General features: G+C 42.9%; 1 protein-coding gene across 1 annotated transcript in view; it reads right to left on the bottom strand.

Annotated features, from left to right (window-relative positions):
- grm4 (glutamate receptor, metabotropic 4) overlaps positions 1-15,853 on the bottom strand; it is a 49,708-nt gene that overhangs the window by 13,871 nt on the left and 19,984 nt on the right. Inside the window, exons 3-4 of the mRNA XM_056594077.1 lie at positions 14,897-15,051; positions 14,343-14,483 (exon numbers count right to left, since the gene is read on the bottom strand). Coding sequence (XP_056450052.1) covers positions 14,343-14,483; positions 14,897-15,051 — 296 coding nt within the window. The remainder of the gene's footprint in view (positions 1-14,342; positions 14,484-14,896; positions 15,052-15,853) is intronic.

The raw sequence follows: 15,853 nt of genomic DNA, 5'->3' as shown, positions 1-15,853 counted from the left end.
TTCGCCTATATGTTGTTGAATCTTATTTGCTTGGCTAGGCGTTTGTCTGCTGTGTAAAATGTTGGCAGGAGTCGCTGCTTGTTTTTGAAAGAAGGAGGCGAAGTCTTTCAAGGACGATTATTCACATTGTCTTGCCCCATACAAAGGAAACGGTAACATGAACGAGAGTACAAGCTCAACAATCAATCCGTAATATGAGTGCCGCACAAAAACGCGTCGAAGGGTCAAATCGAACAAATTCTAGTCCGTTGAGTGTTCTGATTCTCCATTCAATCCGTTGTTCGCAATATTGAATATATTAAGAGATGGGCCCTACATGTTAAGTACCAAAAACATGCAGTCTGCCGTAGCGCTCAATCAAAAGCCCCCCACCCAACACATTTGCCCTCTTATTATCGTGATACATGAAAATATATAGATATAAAAGTACATATGTTTGTGTTGTCTATGTATAGACCCCACACAGGGCTTCCACTTCTGAGCGGGATTACTTCCACCTCGGGGTCGTGTTTGTGCGAGGCGAGGGGCTCGCGTCTCGCCGGTGATGCATCAATCAAGGGCGGCGGGTGTGATGGAGTGGAGGAGGAGGAGGATGAGGAGGAGGAAGAGGGAGCACGACACGTCTAATCATTCCTCAACATTAATGTAATTAGTTATGACAGCTGTGTATTAATCACAGGCGAGGTTCTGCGTGGCGCTTTGAGAACGTGTTAATCATCGGGAAAGGTTTCAATTACCGCCGTAATGCTTTGGTTATCCGAGCACAGGTGAAGGCAGAGAACAGGCAGAGCCGGGGTGACAACCTGCCGCTGGTTGGGCCGCAGAAGAACAAGATTATGTTTCAGATCAAGACAATGCTGCCCGTCAGCCATATTGTACCTCTGTTATCCTCAACTTCATATTCAAATTATCCAACTATCCATTTGTATTCAAATTTTTTATTATATATCGTATCCGGGGGTTAGCTGACTCTAATTACGACAGGGATACAATTTGTCAAATGTACTCACTCACTGTCTCTCTCTCTATTTCATTCTTTCTCTCTTTCTCTGTATCCTCTCTGTATCTGCTTTCTCTATTTCTTACTCACACACACACACACACACACAACACTAGTTCTCCAGGTGGCCCACACAACGTTCCCATATCTGGCCGCCGAAGAGAAGCCCAAATCAAAGCTGTGACACAACGAGGCGACGGCTGCAGACACAGACACAGAGGCGGTGCTCGCTTGCACACAACACACAGACACAGCACTTTGTTGTTTCCTTTGATGCATTATGCATGTGCAGAGGGGCGAGTTGTCGGAGTCACGAGAGGTGAAATCCCTCAGGGATCAGCCCTCTGACCTCTCCTTCTCCCCTTCCTGTTCACGACATCTTCCCGGGGATCCCTCATCAACGAGGATTGGCTTCTCTCACGGCGGCTTCGACGCTGGTCTCCTTTTCCTCCCTGTCCCTCGGGAGACATCAGCGTCTCCGCCTAAACCTGTCAGAGATCTGTGTGATGGTGCGCCACCTCCATCTCATCCCGCCTGAGAATAGATATCTTGTTATCTATTTTCATTTGAGACACTGTTTGCCTCTCCATTAAGCCCAGTTGATTATGAAACTAAACCTGCTGCCTGTTTTCCTGAGGTAATGACTCATTACCGGCTTTCCTCGCAGACCATGTTGCATTTATCTTCCAATCTAACAATACGGCACAGAGTTAAAGACGATCCTAAGGAGCGATACAGCTACTAGTCTAGTCCTCGTGGCTCGATCATGGCGTTGCTTTACCAGCTCGGTCTAAAGGAAGCGCTCATTAGCCTCTTCAGATGTGTTCACAATGTAGCAGCGGGTCCCCCCGTCAGACCAACCTGGTGGACGCCTGGCACGTCACTCCTCATTCCTGCTTCAGCGGCCGCACATGGAGATCAAACCCTCAGGTGCTGGCGTTCCGTGTTCATCAGCGTATCTTCCACCCCGCAGACGGCATCGCTCAACATTAAACTCCGCCCGACCTGCCCTTTGTTGTTTGCTAATGAATGCATGGGGCTGTGATGGCTTCCTGCAGCCCACGTAGCAGGCACCTGCCACCGTCTCTCGCAGCCTGTAAAGAGACCGCCTGGAACACCTTAACGTTCAGCTCTGTGGCACTGTTGTTGGGGGGGGGGGGGTACACCGGGTTCACGAAGGCTCGATGGATAGCTATGTTTGATTCCTCTGTTCTCTGATCTGCACTCTTAGCTGATGCCTCTTGGAAAGCTGTCGTATTGTCCCATATACAAGGGCCCCCTGGGCCCTGATGATGGCCGCTATCAAAATCAAATGCGTTATTATTGTTCTTACTGCACAGCCAATTATTCTAACCAATTGTGACTTCACCGTTGTTTCCACAATTTCCAACCTTCACGATGATTGATTTTAAGGATACAGAAATATAAATAAAAAGTGAAATACAAATGGGACAAACAAACCAACATATGGTTCTCTGGCACTTTTATCAGCCAAGCCACTGCTGGTGAATCAGAGCTCACGATACTCCCACAAATAGCACATTACAGCTTCCCTCAACATGCTCACTTTCACACCGCTAAAGCGCCGCCGCTATGCTAACCCGTGACAACACTCTGCTTCCTGTATTATTATTAAGCACGGAATGAAGCATGAATATAAAATAAATCATTTCCTGCTTACACACTTACTTCCACAACCAGTTCATGGAATCTTTTGAATTTCCTACTGTAAAGCCCCTGCACCAACTCTGCTCACTAGCTGTTTCCTTAGTGTCGGTAGTTTGATGTTTGTCACCTGTCTTAATTATGCACCATTCACGAAAACAAGCGATACAAATTACCGACAATTATTTTCATACAGTCATACTAATTGGGATCATGTCGTGAATATGTCCTCCTGTCCTCCTACGACAGGTGGCTGAGCGTGAGCAATCATCACCCATGTGACAACCATTTTGTTGCACCTTTGTGACTGGTTGCCTATATACATTTTGATTACCAACCCTGGGAAAATTAAGTTATATTTTTTAACCAGGTTAACCATGTTCATAAAGCCTGCATGAATCATCATGGTAGGAATGCATGAGGCTAAGTATCTAACATGTGCTATTCTTGGTCCATCTTTAGAGCATTGTATAGTCACTACAGCAGCCCCCCCCCCCCCCCCTGTCCATAACCCCCGTCATCGCATCATGCAGTCAGATCCCCTTTGCATCGCAGTCGTCTTTCCCTAAGTCCTTATGAATCCTCCTTTATATATTTTCTTGACTTCATTTTAGGGTCAAGAAAATGTGGTTAGTAGAGGACATACAACATACTTTATTTGACTTATGCAACCGGCACTTTTGAGTAAAGCTGCATTTTCCACCTACCCTGAGTCAGATCTGTACCCGGGTTCACCGCCCTGCACAGGCAGACACCTGGGTTCATGCGTTCGTTCTGAGGGCGTGTTAACATCTTGGTAACGTGCTTTACAAATTGAAATAACTAGCAATTACCATGCAAGAAAGGATACATTTGAAGGTGTCCAATTTGTAGCAAGGTAAAAATAACAACATGGAAGCATAATGATACACAATCATCTCTTCTGCACGTCATAGGCACAACGTCTCACAACTTAAATTATGCTGAAATCGAACCTAGAGTGAGAAATGATTTAGTTTGGTTTAATTAACAGGAACTTCAAAGTTTGTATGTTATACGACTAGGAAGGTATATTTCCTGTCTTTTAATGTAATTACACTATCATTATTACGAAGTCAGTAGCCTAGTGATACTTAACCAGAACATGAACCCTCATAAATTATACAAATTGTATGATTTTCACTAATGTAACATTACACAAATAAATATAACCATTTACATCCAGATAATACAACGAAATCTGGTCATCACCCATTTATTGATGACTTTTTAACTGTAATTTGTAAACATTTCCGTGATTCAAAATAAAAGCTTAGCTAATAGAGTAAAAACAAGGTAAGAACTATCGTGTTATATTCATGAACGGTATATGGTAATTGATGAAACTTCCAACCGTAAGCCGACAGAAGTGAACTCCTAAGGAAGAGCGGCTGGTGTGATGTTTGCTTTCTGCAGCGATGACGGGAACGAAAGCTAATCTAGGAAGCTACAGATCCACCAAGTGCTGCTTCACTCCACATGCCCATTCCTTTGGGGAGTGGGAAAGCCGAACCAGCAGCTGTGACATGTGTACAGCAAAGGTGTTAAGATTAAGTGGATTAATATGCCGGGAATATATGAGTGGATTATAGATGTAGGCCTACTGCAGTTCCAGGGTGGAGGGAGCTAATGCATCTCTTGCAAGATTTCAAAAAAGTTATTAAGATTGAATGAATTTCAAAAATCTGGGAAGTCCGGAGAAGGGAATGGAATACGGGAAGCCCTTCCTGCCTGCTCTGGCCTCTAGTATGTCAGGTTGGAGCGTAGTACGGAGTTGACAGTCCTAGTGTTTTTAGAGTGCATTGCAACGTATTATAACATAGATACTTTTCAAGGTAAACCAAACTAGGTTTGCAATTATGATACACAATTCAGTGATAATGTTGCGTTATTTTGTTGATACTCAATTCCGACTATTGAATATGTCTCATGTTTGTTTTTAATATAATCATTGATTATATGACAGCAATATTAGGTATTTAATCCACAGATTTTATAATGGGCTCCAACGATGTGAACCTACATCGTGTGAAATTTCACAGTAGAATGCTTAAACTTTCTGTTACATTCTTACCTAGAACTGCTTTTTGGAAAAACCTGGCAACTAGTAGAAATTCGTAGTGAAACACCAAGTACGGAGACACTTCCTGTTCAACAGGTGGCTCCGCTTCTATTCACAGGAATCTGTTTGGTTTGTGTTGCTGGAATTATCTAGAGCATACTCCAAAATCAATGCTTACTTGACTCAGCGGAAGCAATTTAAGAACCCTGAGAAGGCACTGAATGATTTTGAAGTCTTAATTCCACCAATTATGATAGAGACATTGCCAATCCCAAGTAAAGCACAAAAGCTTTATTATATTTGTAATGCTGTATTTCCCTCGTTTGTCTTCCCTAATACTCCACCATCCTCTGTCTCTCTGTCTCTCTGTCTCTCTGTCACTCTGTCACTCTGTCACTCTGTCTCTCTCTCTCTCTCTCTCTCTCTCTCTCTCTCTCTCTCTCTCTCTCTCTCTCTCTCTCTCTCTCTCTCTCTCTCTCTCTCTCTCTCTCTCTCTCTCTCTCTATTCCACACACACATAGTGTTGTACCTGCATTACAAACAAGGTATTCTCAGACCCAGAAATCCTCCTGTTACTTCTGGGAGGATACAGCAGAGCCTGGCTGGAAACTGAAACCTGTAAGGTGCAGAGTTATACCCATATGATATGTCTAGGGGAATCACCTTCAGTGTTCCCAGGCTCTGTTTGTCTACCGTTCCTCTCTTACAGTACCTCTTATCTCATATAAGTGTGTTCAACTGAGCATTAAACACACATGCACGCACACGCGCACACGCGCACACGCACACACACACACACACACACACACACACACACACACACACACACACACACACACACACACACACACACACACACACACACACACACACACACACACAGATACACTTGACACCCGTAAAAAAACAACAACCCTATCGTTCAGTTTTAATGATTAGATCTTGATTATGTACATAATCATTATATGATGCTGTCGTTTTTAATGACGCTCTAACGCAATCCTCTCATATATTAAGCATTCGGGGACATGAAACACATGTCACTGATACAGAACATCGATAATGTTAAGATGTAATGCGTTTCCATATTCATCTTGCAGTAAGAAGCAACCACGGTTAACGTACACTCAACTCAACTGTGGGTTGTTGTGCGCCTCATTAAAGCAAGCCTGGGTGGTTTGTTAAGAGGTCTGGAGCCCCTAAACCCCCAGGGCACCCGGTGTGCTTCAGCTAGTGAACTCTAGTGCACTATTTCTCCCCTCCCTGTGTCACAGGGGCTGTGTTCATTCAGACGGTCCTAATAAGAGATAGACACTGAGTTCAATCAGCTCCTGTGCAGCTGCTTACACTATATCAGGAGAGGGGCTTTAGTTAATAGACATGATCGGTATCAGGGCTAGTTGCATAACAAATTGGGCGCGCACTGAGCTCCTCTATTGAGAATAAAGACGAGGGACGATAGGAACTAAACATAAACAAACAAATGCATTCATTAATTTGCTGTGTCACCATTTTATAACAGATTATTTCAAGGTATTCATTAACGTACGCAACCCCTGTGTGCGAGTGTCTATTGGACCAGGTCTTTTGTGGCCTTGGAGACACTGCATGCTGTGAGTCAGTGACAGCAGTGCTTGGCATTCAGCTGCTTCTGTCGACGTAACTCAGATCCGTGGATGATAACTACCCTATTTTGTATTCCATTCTCTTACCTTGCTGAAAAACTCTCAACAACCCATCATTATTAACACCAAGGCCCAGACTCTTATATAGCTATGGCTAAATCCAAATGTCCCAAGACACATGCTGCATCTTCTGAGCACCAGTGTGCATTTTCTATCCTCCTGCATTTTAAATTAATCCCTACGTATCAATCCGATGTAAAGCAACCCTGCATCGTTTGACCTCATGTGGCTCCGAACGTGTCCGAGTGAGCCGGGCTACTCGCCGATCGGGGGCGACGAGCACAGGGTCACGTGACCGTATCTGACAACCCCAGCCCGCCTACAATGACTCACGCCGACTGTGAGGGATGGAACCACTTGAGCCTGTAAGTCCTACATCTCGCCCCCCCCCCGCCCACCCCAAATCTTCCCTCCTCTCCCTCCCCGAGTGTCAGTCGAGGCAGTGTGCTGACCCGATGGATGCCGCCGTGAGACCGTACTGACCCCCCCCCCCGACATGACAGCTTTAATCACAGGAAGATTTGCTGATGTGTTCCGTCTGGTTCCGGCGACATAAGTATGAAGGACGTATTCATCTTAAATGGAGCGTGGCGCCCGCTCGGGCGAGAAGCCACGGCGAAAAGAGCCATTCATGCATCGCCTCTCAGCTGTGAGATTCTCCCGCCTCTCCGCTTTCCCCCCCGAATGAATCAATGGATCCGCTTGATTGGCCCTAGAATACGGTGCGAGCCGCTGTAGCAGCAGAACCCCCCTAAACCGGCAGACATTAGTCTCAATGTACCCACGGAGCTACAACGTATAAACCCGCTCTTTCAGAGCGGGTTTATACGTTGTAGCTCCGTGGGTACATTGAGATGCCGCAGCATTGTCTCTAACTGCTGCACATCCACCAACCGCTGGTGTTAATACCCCCTGCATATTTCATCAAAGCACATGAATCCTTCCTGGCCTTTTGTGAGGCCTCATGTATAATGCACGGCTACGATGCCCCCCTGCCTATCTGCTCTATAATGTCTTGACTCTTATACGGCGTGGTGTTTTGTATTTTCTACTATATTGGCGGAGGGGGGGGGGGGGGTTAGCGGTCCCAGTTCATTAGTGCTGGATTCATGGGGGTAGAGGGGGGGGGGGAAACCAACCAGGGAACAGCCTTTAAACAAATCTACTTCTACTGCGTGTTTAGTCGTATGTTTTTTGACTGCACCTAAACACGGCGTCTGAAAATGGAGCAGTGTAGAAAAACGAACAAACATCTCCAACGTCCTGCATGTGTAGCGGAAGCCGTCAGCGGTGGATTAAAAAAAATGGCTGACATGTTGGAGAATAACGCCAGCACTCGCACAAGTACAATGGCGTGCACTCGGCATAGTGCTGATACCAGAATAGACAGCCCTGCTATCCCCTGCTCATCTCATCATACTGTGAAGGTGAAGCCTGGCAGCTGTCACTAAAGGATTGCTTATAGCGAAAAGGTCGGGTTTAAAAAAAAAGTAAAGGGCAGGAATTTGCAGTTTTGTAACTGCCTCCGTTTACTTGTACATTCAAATGATGAGGGGAAGCGCGGGGGGGTGGGGGGGGGGGGGGTAAAGTGGCACCCCAAGCGTTTAAGGAAGTAGGATGAGACTCATCCTGGCCTCATTCTCCTCATTCAGACTCAAAGCTTACTCACCTGAAAGCAGTGGGCTTATTTTTAGTTTCAGGTTTTAACAATAAATATTTAATGATGAATGTCAGCTCAACCATTTTTTTTACCCTTTTGACAGACGTGTTTGTATCTTGCACACCAGGGCTTTTTCACTACACAGATTTCCAGTTGCAAAGATTGAAGATGAACCACCATTATATATTTCATTTCTTAAAAAAAATATTAAATTAATTAACAATGTAAGGAGATGAATCAAACCTGTACACATTCTTACCATTGCTGGCAATTTGTCTAGTTAATTGTCAAGCTCAGGGTTAAACGAGCTTTGAGGATTTCAGATCCAATCTGCTCTGTGAACCCAGATGAAATGAGCTGCATGGTTCAGCTCACCCCTAGTCAGAGCAGTGAATGCATGAAACCAAAGCCTACAGCGAGGGGAAATACAACCTCAAACACTCTCTAAGAGAATTTAAAGTAAATGCTATATGCCTTTTGCTTCAATCATCCATCTAACCGTGTTGTAAAGTGATTAAGAATGTGTTTTTAAACAGCTTTAATGATCCGAAAGACATTTTGAGTTATCTAGTTTAATGGCCCACATCCAACTTGTGTTGAAATTTTCTTAGTCCGATGGGAAGCCTAACCCTTTTTTAATCAAATATCTAGTGCAGCCGTAACCGTACACTGCCTTTTATATAGCCTATGGAAACCGTCTATGGACACCGTCAAGCTAATGACGCATGGGCTAGCCCAGAGGTCAGCTCCTATCAGGAAAAACATAAATCCCCTGAAAACTGTGACTACAATCACATACTGTCCCCGAGGGAGGTGGCCATACAGTGCCTGCTTCAAATGAGCGTCATGTTATATGATATCATAAACTGCAGTATATTGGGACTCGTCCTTGGTCCTTGGTGGGTGTCCAGGAGTGCGAGGACTATAAACATACACTAGCCTCCGGCTTCAGGCTTGCTGGGTTGTTTACCTTCAATCTCTTTTGACATCAATATGCACAGCGTATGTATATAATCAAACATTCATGAGGGGACGGATCAGTCCAGAAATGTCAAATGTATGGTCAGAGACCAGCGTATCAGTCGACTTCTCCTTTCCCTTTTGGACTGAAATTAATGGATGTTGTGAGGAGAATTAAAGCCTCTGAGTTGCTGTTGTCTGGTAGTGTGGCATGGGCCCCTAATGGTAATCACCATGAGGCAGACTAGTGGCAGGGGCCCCCAATGCTAATCACCACTAGAGAGACTAGTGGCAGGGGCCCTCAATGTTAATCACCACTAGATAGACTAGGGGCAGGGGCCCCCAATGTTAATCAACACTAGACAGACTAGCCCAAAAAAATAAAAATTAGATAAATCTATATTTTATTGTCAATTTGAACTGGTTAATTCAGTTCTTCAAAGTGACTTTAAGTAATTTGTTCCATTAACATCTCTTTATTATCGCTTAACCATGTGTGTTCTCCCATTTCACAATGAGCGAGCACAAGAGGCAATTGTTAAATGCAAGTTTGCGTTAAATTGATTTCTTGGTTAAATCTGTTTCCCCAGTGTCTGGAGTCTAATATTTTTGGGTTGAGTTAGGTTAACACACACACACACACACACACACACACACACACACACACACACACACACACACACACACACACAGACACACAGACACACAGACACACACACACACACACACACACACACACACACACACACACACACACACACAGTGCAATATACTTCAATGGATACTATGACAACAAACAAAGGTAGAAACTGAAAAACGGAGAAGGATACTAAATTATACTAATATTCACAAAAAAAGGACACAAGACAGGAAATTGCACCAATCTGGGTAAATGTGTTTCTGCACTCCTGGGGCTAATCAAAGAATGGGTAACACTGGCATTATACCTCATAAAAAGCCTGTGACAATTGATTAAAAGCAGTCACACTGAAAGCATCAAAGCTTTCCTCTGAAGCGTGAAAACGTGGTCTGTTGTTGTCGTAGCCAGGAATCTGGTAGTGTTGTCAGGGGACAGAGTTTAGATACTCGTGTTTATTTAGCACTCAGGTTGGCTTAGTCTGTTTATCGTTAATGTCTCCGTACTTTAAAGCTGTTCGTTGGTAGGTCAGTTGATTAATTGTAAAGGAAGAACGTTTCCTTTATGTGAAGATGGGTAAAGAGAATTTATCAAAGACGAGAGGTTTCATTTTTTTTATTCTTGCTCTTTCTTTACTTAAAATGCACAGCCATGCATTAGTGAAATTTGAAATATATTAAATACCAAACATGGACTAGAAGAACTAAGGCTTGAAAAAAGCAAACCTGTATATAGGCCACACCCTTATAAAGGCTGCAGTAACAAATGCCCAATTTAAAGCACATCATATCATATCAAAAAGGCCCCCAGAGCTGCTGAAAAGCCTCACAAAGACCCTTTTGATTTTAACTTTATTTCAAGTGTTTTGAATTGAAATGCTGCAGCATAACAAATCAATGAATCTGTGAAAAGCCTTTGAAATCCCTGTGTTGTTTATATCTAAGGATTTCTGTGTGATTGCTAGGTTAGTGTCAAAGGATTACATGCAGGGCTCAAGACAGCAACCAGAAAGTAATATATTTTTACCACTTGTTAATAATGAGTGGTATTGACACTACTGCGATGCGTGGCAAGGTCTCGAGGAGCGCTGGAAGTCATCACGCGTCTGTACGGTGGCGCCGGTGTCAGTGATCTGTTTGGATACACGACCCACTTAAGTTCCAATGAAGTCACACTGCTTTGATCATAAAACTTAAAAGGCGGTGTGTACATTGTGCAACGTTTCAATTAAATGGCACCGCAGCACTTGCACTATTCAAGAGCATGCGAAGAAAAGCACTATTCTGACAGGAAATAAATCGGAATCTGAGATTATTACCCAATTAGCTGCCTGTTTATTATTGTTGGGTAACTTGTTTAACGGGTTAGGGTTTTGTTTGGTTCCAGTGGGGGATTACCACAAAGCGGATATTGACCATGTCTCAAACTTTTTGAAAGGTGTTAGTATAGAATACGGGGCATCATCACAGAGCAAACACCACGCCCGATTTTGGTTATACACCTTAGAAAATAGGCCGCACTCGTATGTAGGCCGCTCAACTGTAAATTGTCTGAACAATGTTTAAATATAGGCCGCAGTCTATGTTCACCTAGTTACGGTTCAAAGCAGCAGGAAGGGGCAAGACACCTGTTAGCTTAATGTGGTTTTAATGGGACTTAATACGGATTGAAAAAATTATAATGCATTTGAATCGCTTTAGAAGGAAGATAATCTGTATTAATTATATACTATATTATATTGGTGTCAATCTGTTGACCTCCTATACATAATGGATTCAAAGGCAGCATATAGGCGCTATATAATCATTGAGTAACATCCCCTCTCTGATCCCCATTAAAATACTTAAAATACTTTACTCCCTTGATTCATGTTTGTGATTAGATTTTTGTTTCCTTACATTCCAACTCAACAGGTCAAGCCCTAAAGGTAGCATACTGCTGCTCAGTCCTCGCTGGGCTACATTGGCCATGAGGCATTTTGTACATTTTCCAGTGAACCTTTAATGTTTGGAAGTAATTAAATAGTTTGGTTATATTACAAGGGAATGGCCTCAGATGGGCATCCTCTGAGTCCCAAGTTAAGTTGCACACAGTTCCATTTTCCATAGCCTATGTGAACCCTTTAGTTTAAATTGGACTTGCTGGGAAGTATGGTAAATGGCAAACATTTGTATCCATCAACCATGAAGAGTTTCTTGTTGTGTTGTTTTTTTGTGTGGTATCTACACACTTTGTGTTAATAACATTTAAACCTGCACCAAGTACGTTGTCTCATAAGGAACCTCTGGTGGCTTGAGTTGCAGATAGAGTTGTTCTGTATAATTTTCACACCATAAGGATAGCTTTGGATTTTTTTTCAGCACTTTTGGTGTTAGGGGCTTTAGCTATTTTTTTTGTTTGGTCAAGTATTGAGCAAGGTTTCTTCCATTTTGTTGTCAGACAGTTTTAATAACAATCTGAGCCTGCCAGAAAATTCACCCTTTGAGGATGTACAAAGACTAGGCCCTATCTGTTTCTTGGTTGAAAGCTGAAGGTTGTCCGTATTAGTCACTTAGAGACAAAATTATGGGAAAATAGGGTCCAGGTTGAAAAATTACGGAACAATTAAACGATAAATATAGAAAAATCCCCTTGATGGATTAAGTCATGGATGGATTAAGTTATGGATGGCTGCCTTTATTCTTGAGAAACTCTGTTATTCAGATATTTTGGGATTAATGGAGTAAAAAGCACAAAAATTACATTCGTCCACGTTTAAATGTATGATTTATGTATGCAAAAAATGCTACTTATATATTCCTATTCTGGCCTTTTCTTTTAAGATAATGTGTGCATGACAAGAATGTCAGAAACTGTTAAATTAATAAAACACATTTTTAAGATTATAATGTGCAACCATACACGGGGAATAGTGGTCTTAGACAATTTACATTTCTAATGCTGTGGTGGATTAGTGAAACGTAGAATCATCAAATAGAAACTCCATGTAAACAATGTGATTTCATTGCCAACACTAATGTATTTGATACAGTGTGTTGTGACTCCCCCAGGCACACGCTAATAGGAATTATCTGCTTGAGATGTTTCACTGATATATTTTAGTGTTTGGGGCAAATTGCCACTCAAATTATGCAATCAAATCTAATCTGATCCTATGTAATCTGATCTATTTTATATTCTCAGAAGGTGTTTGAGGACACAGCGTCATGTTTACATTGATATTATGTGATCTATTAACACGAAAGCCGGTATTGGTTTGTGCATTTCTAGGCCTAAACATTCTTGAGTCGGCCATTTTAGTGTAATTCTGTCAAACACAAAAATGGATATTTACAAGACCTTAATCTCATTACATTTTTCCACACTGTCAAATCCCTGATACAGATTATCCTGTGTGGTTATAAGATAAGCAATCCTGAATTTAGTGTATCTAGGTCCATTATTTATGGGTTGGGATCTACGTTATGGCAAAAACATGTCAAATACTGTATAAACATGAAAGGCCATATTTTCAAACCCAAACTGACTGCATCAGGAACCAAGACTCTAAGGTCGCTTGAAGGACTTGTGAATTTGTATGCCGTGCGTACATCATGCCCCAAAAAGACCTTGAAGTCAGAGGACCATCATTTCAATCACGACAACCTCAGACCGACTTGGGGTGGAACTCGAAGGTCTTACACACAGAACCAGTCTCAAACCAATGTGTCAAACAGCAAACAAGAAGAAGGCAACATCAAATTGAAGTAATAATGACTACAGGCCCGCTGTGGCTTGGTGAATACCAGGTCTGACTTATACCATGGATAAGACACTAATAAGGACTTGAGGGTGTTGCATATTGACAGCAGGGAACAGCCATTGCCGTTTGAGAGCAAAAACCCTATTAGTGCCAATGCAATTTGGCATCAGCATCTGCAGTACTGCGACTGGCTTCTAATCATGCACTATCTGGGTGGCTCCATAGTTTAGATAAAACCCAACTCATTCTTGCGGCAAAGACAGTAATGAGGTCAATTGAACATGAGAGGGGAGCATGGAAAAAGTTACAACTTTCCACATTCTTTGCACTTTGCAAGAAGGAAGGCATTTAGCCACAAAGAGCTTAAGTCCGGTTTAGTACAGGATGTCTCCTGGGTTGCCACTTAAGTTAAAAAACCCAATGAACACAAGGAATCAATGGCCTTTAATGATGCAGCCTGATGAACTATAGGCTGCTGGGGGGAAAAGACTAACGTCTACCATTACCTTTTCAATACTACTTCAACCATGGGATCTCACACAGGTGATTCAAATGACTTGCCAGGTTACATCAGCCTAGACTAGACTTGTCAGAGCACAGCTGGCATTTCTTTGGATTTCAAAAATTGGAAGACAGTTTCAGTATGTTTGGACCTGCCCAGAGTATCTAACAGTAGCTGTGCAGATCATTTTTTCCTTTTAGCAAGACAGGTGAGGCTATTGAATTGTTCTTTAACGTTTATCATCTCGATAACTGCTCTTTTGTTCTGATTTGGAGCTACAACAGCAGAAGAGATGATTCATTTAAATTCATTGTTTTTTTAATTAAAATGAAATCACATTATGACCCGGCAGAGCCAACAGTGTCATCTTGGGTCTCACAATCACTTGTGCATTGTGGGTATCACACTCACTTGTGCATTTCTTGACGCCAGATCCTTTCTTCAGTGCATGGCGACTCAGCTTGCATTGGAAGTTATTTTCCCAGAACTCAGCAAACCAAATGTTCCGCCTGTTGTTCTCCAGCGTGCGGCTGGTAAAATACCGATCGAAACCTAGAGACATTACGCAACAGAGATGGACGGATCAATGTTTAATAAATTATATAGCTCCAAAGATATCTGTACTTTCCCATCAGCAGTTGACCATTTTATAGCTAGTGATTAGCAATAATATTACACAGAATTGTATTAAAGAGATGAATTTATTATATTTGTTTTAATAATCAAAACATCTGTGGAGGTCCTTGATAAATCCAGATCCATTGTTTAATCAACCCATCACACAGTAGGGCTGAAAGCTGAGTGGAGGGAGTACATCATTACGTGAGGAGGTGGTTGGTTCATTCATGTCATCGCAAAAATAAGAAGCAAGGATGTTTTTCCAAGCCTTCAATATAGAAAAAAAATACCCCCAATATCCCCCCCTATAGGTTTGCCTATGGCAGGAGATAAAACTGCAAGGTTACCTCGTATCGACTGTCTCTTGGGCAGGATGGTAACGGCACCCTCGGCCATCTCCTCCTGATTCAAGATGGGGGATATCTTGGACCCCCAGCTGTCTGAGCCCACCCAGATGAAGTGGCCAGTCTGATTAGCTTTCTTAGCCGCCTGGAGGAGTCTCCTATGAAATAGCAAAGAAAATAGTGCACACAATCTTTTTTATTTTGTGTTAATTTTTTTTCGATTTGTGCCATAACAAACGTGGTAATTGCTCTTTGTCCAGCTGTTGGCAGCTTCTCGGTCAGCTTGAGGTTGACGGAGAAATGTGGCCTTGCCAAGCCTTTTGTGTTATTCAAGGACTATAATAATAACTTGTTCCCAGGTTCACCAGCGTGATTCACAGTTTCCAAACCAAGAGAACAAACCTCCAAGTCCCCTCCAAGGGCTGACCTTTTGGCAAACACAATACATTCTCCGGCGCTGTGTATGATTATCAATTCTCATTATGAACCGCGCCTCGTGAACTTCCTTTGAGTTTATCTTTTGTACTTCACGCGGTGCCTGAACCTCCTCACATTGACCAGGGTCAAGGACGAGGCAAGGCAGGCAGGGCTGAAATCCCCCCCGGCTTTGTGTAATTACTACATATCCACACTATTACCGGCTATCAGCGCAGGATTAAGTCAATGAGCCCTGGGACCGCTGCCCCCGCTGCCACCAGGGGAGAGCTCTGGCCGCTGCCGCCTGCTCCCTGTCAGACACACCGGCCAACCAAACGCTGATCTGTTATCCCATCTAGCATATGACGATCTAGCATTTCCTTATTCCATTATTGTCATGTGTAACAATATGATAGCGAACAATATAATCATATGATTTGATGTGTGTGTGTATAGAGGAGTTTTGTTGCACAAAACCCTAGCGGATAGTACAAAAAAAAGCTGCAAAACATATAGGCCGGTGTTTTATTTTGATAAGATCAA

Source organism: Gadus chalcogrammus, chromosome 1 (assembly GCF_026213295.1).
Source record: "Gadus chalcogrammus isolate NIFS_2021 chromosome 1, NIFS_Gcha_1.0, whole genome shotgun sequence".
In the NCBI taxonomy this organism is placed as follows: Eukaryota; Metazoa; Chordata; class Actinopteri; order Gadiformes; family Gadidae; genus Gadus; species Gadus chalcogrammus.
This window is presented reverse-complemented; position numbering and strand designations above follow the sequence as displayed.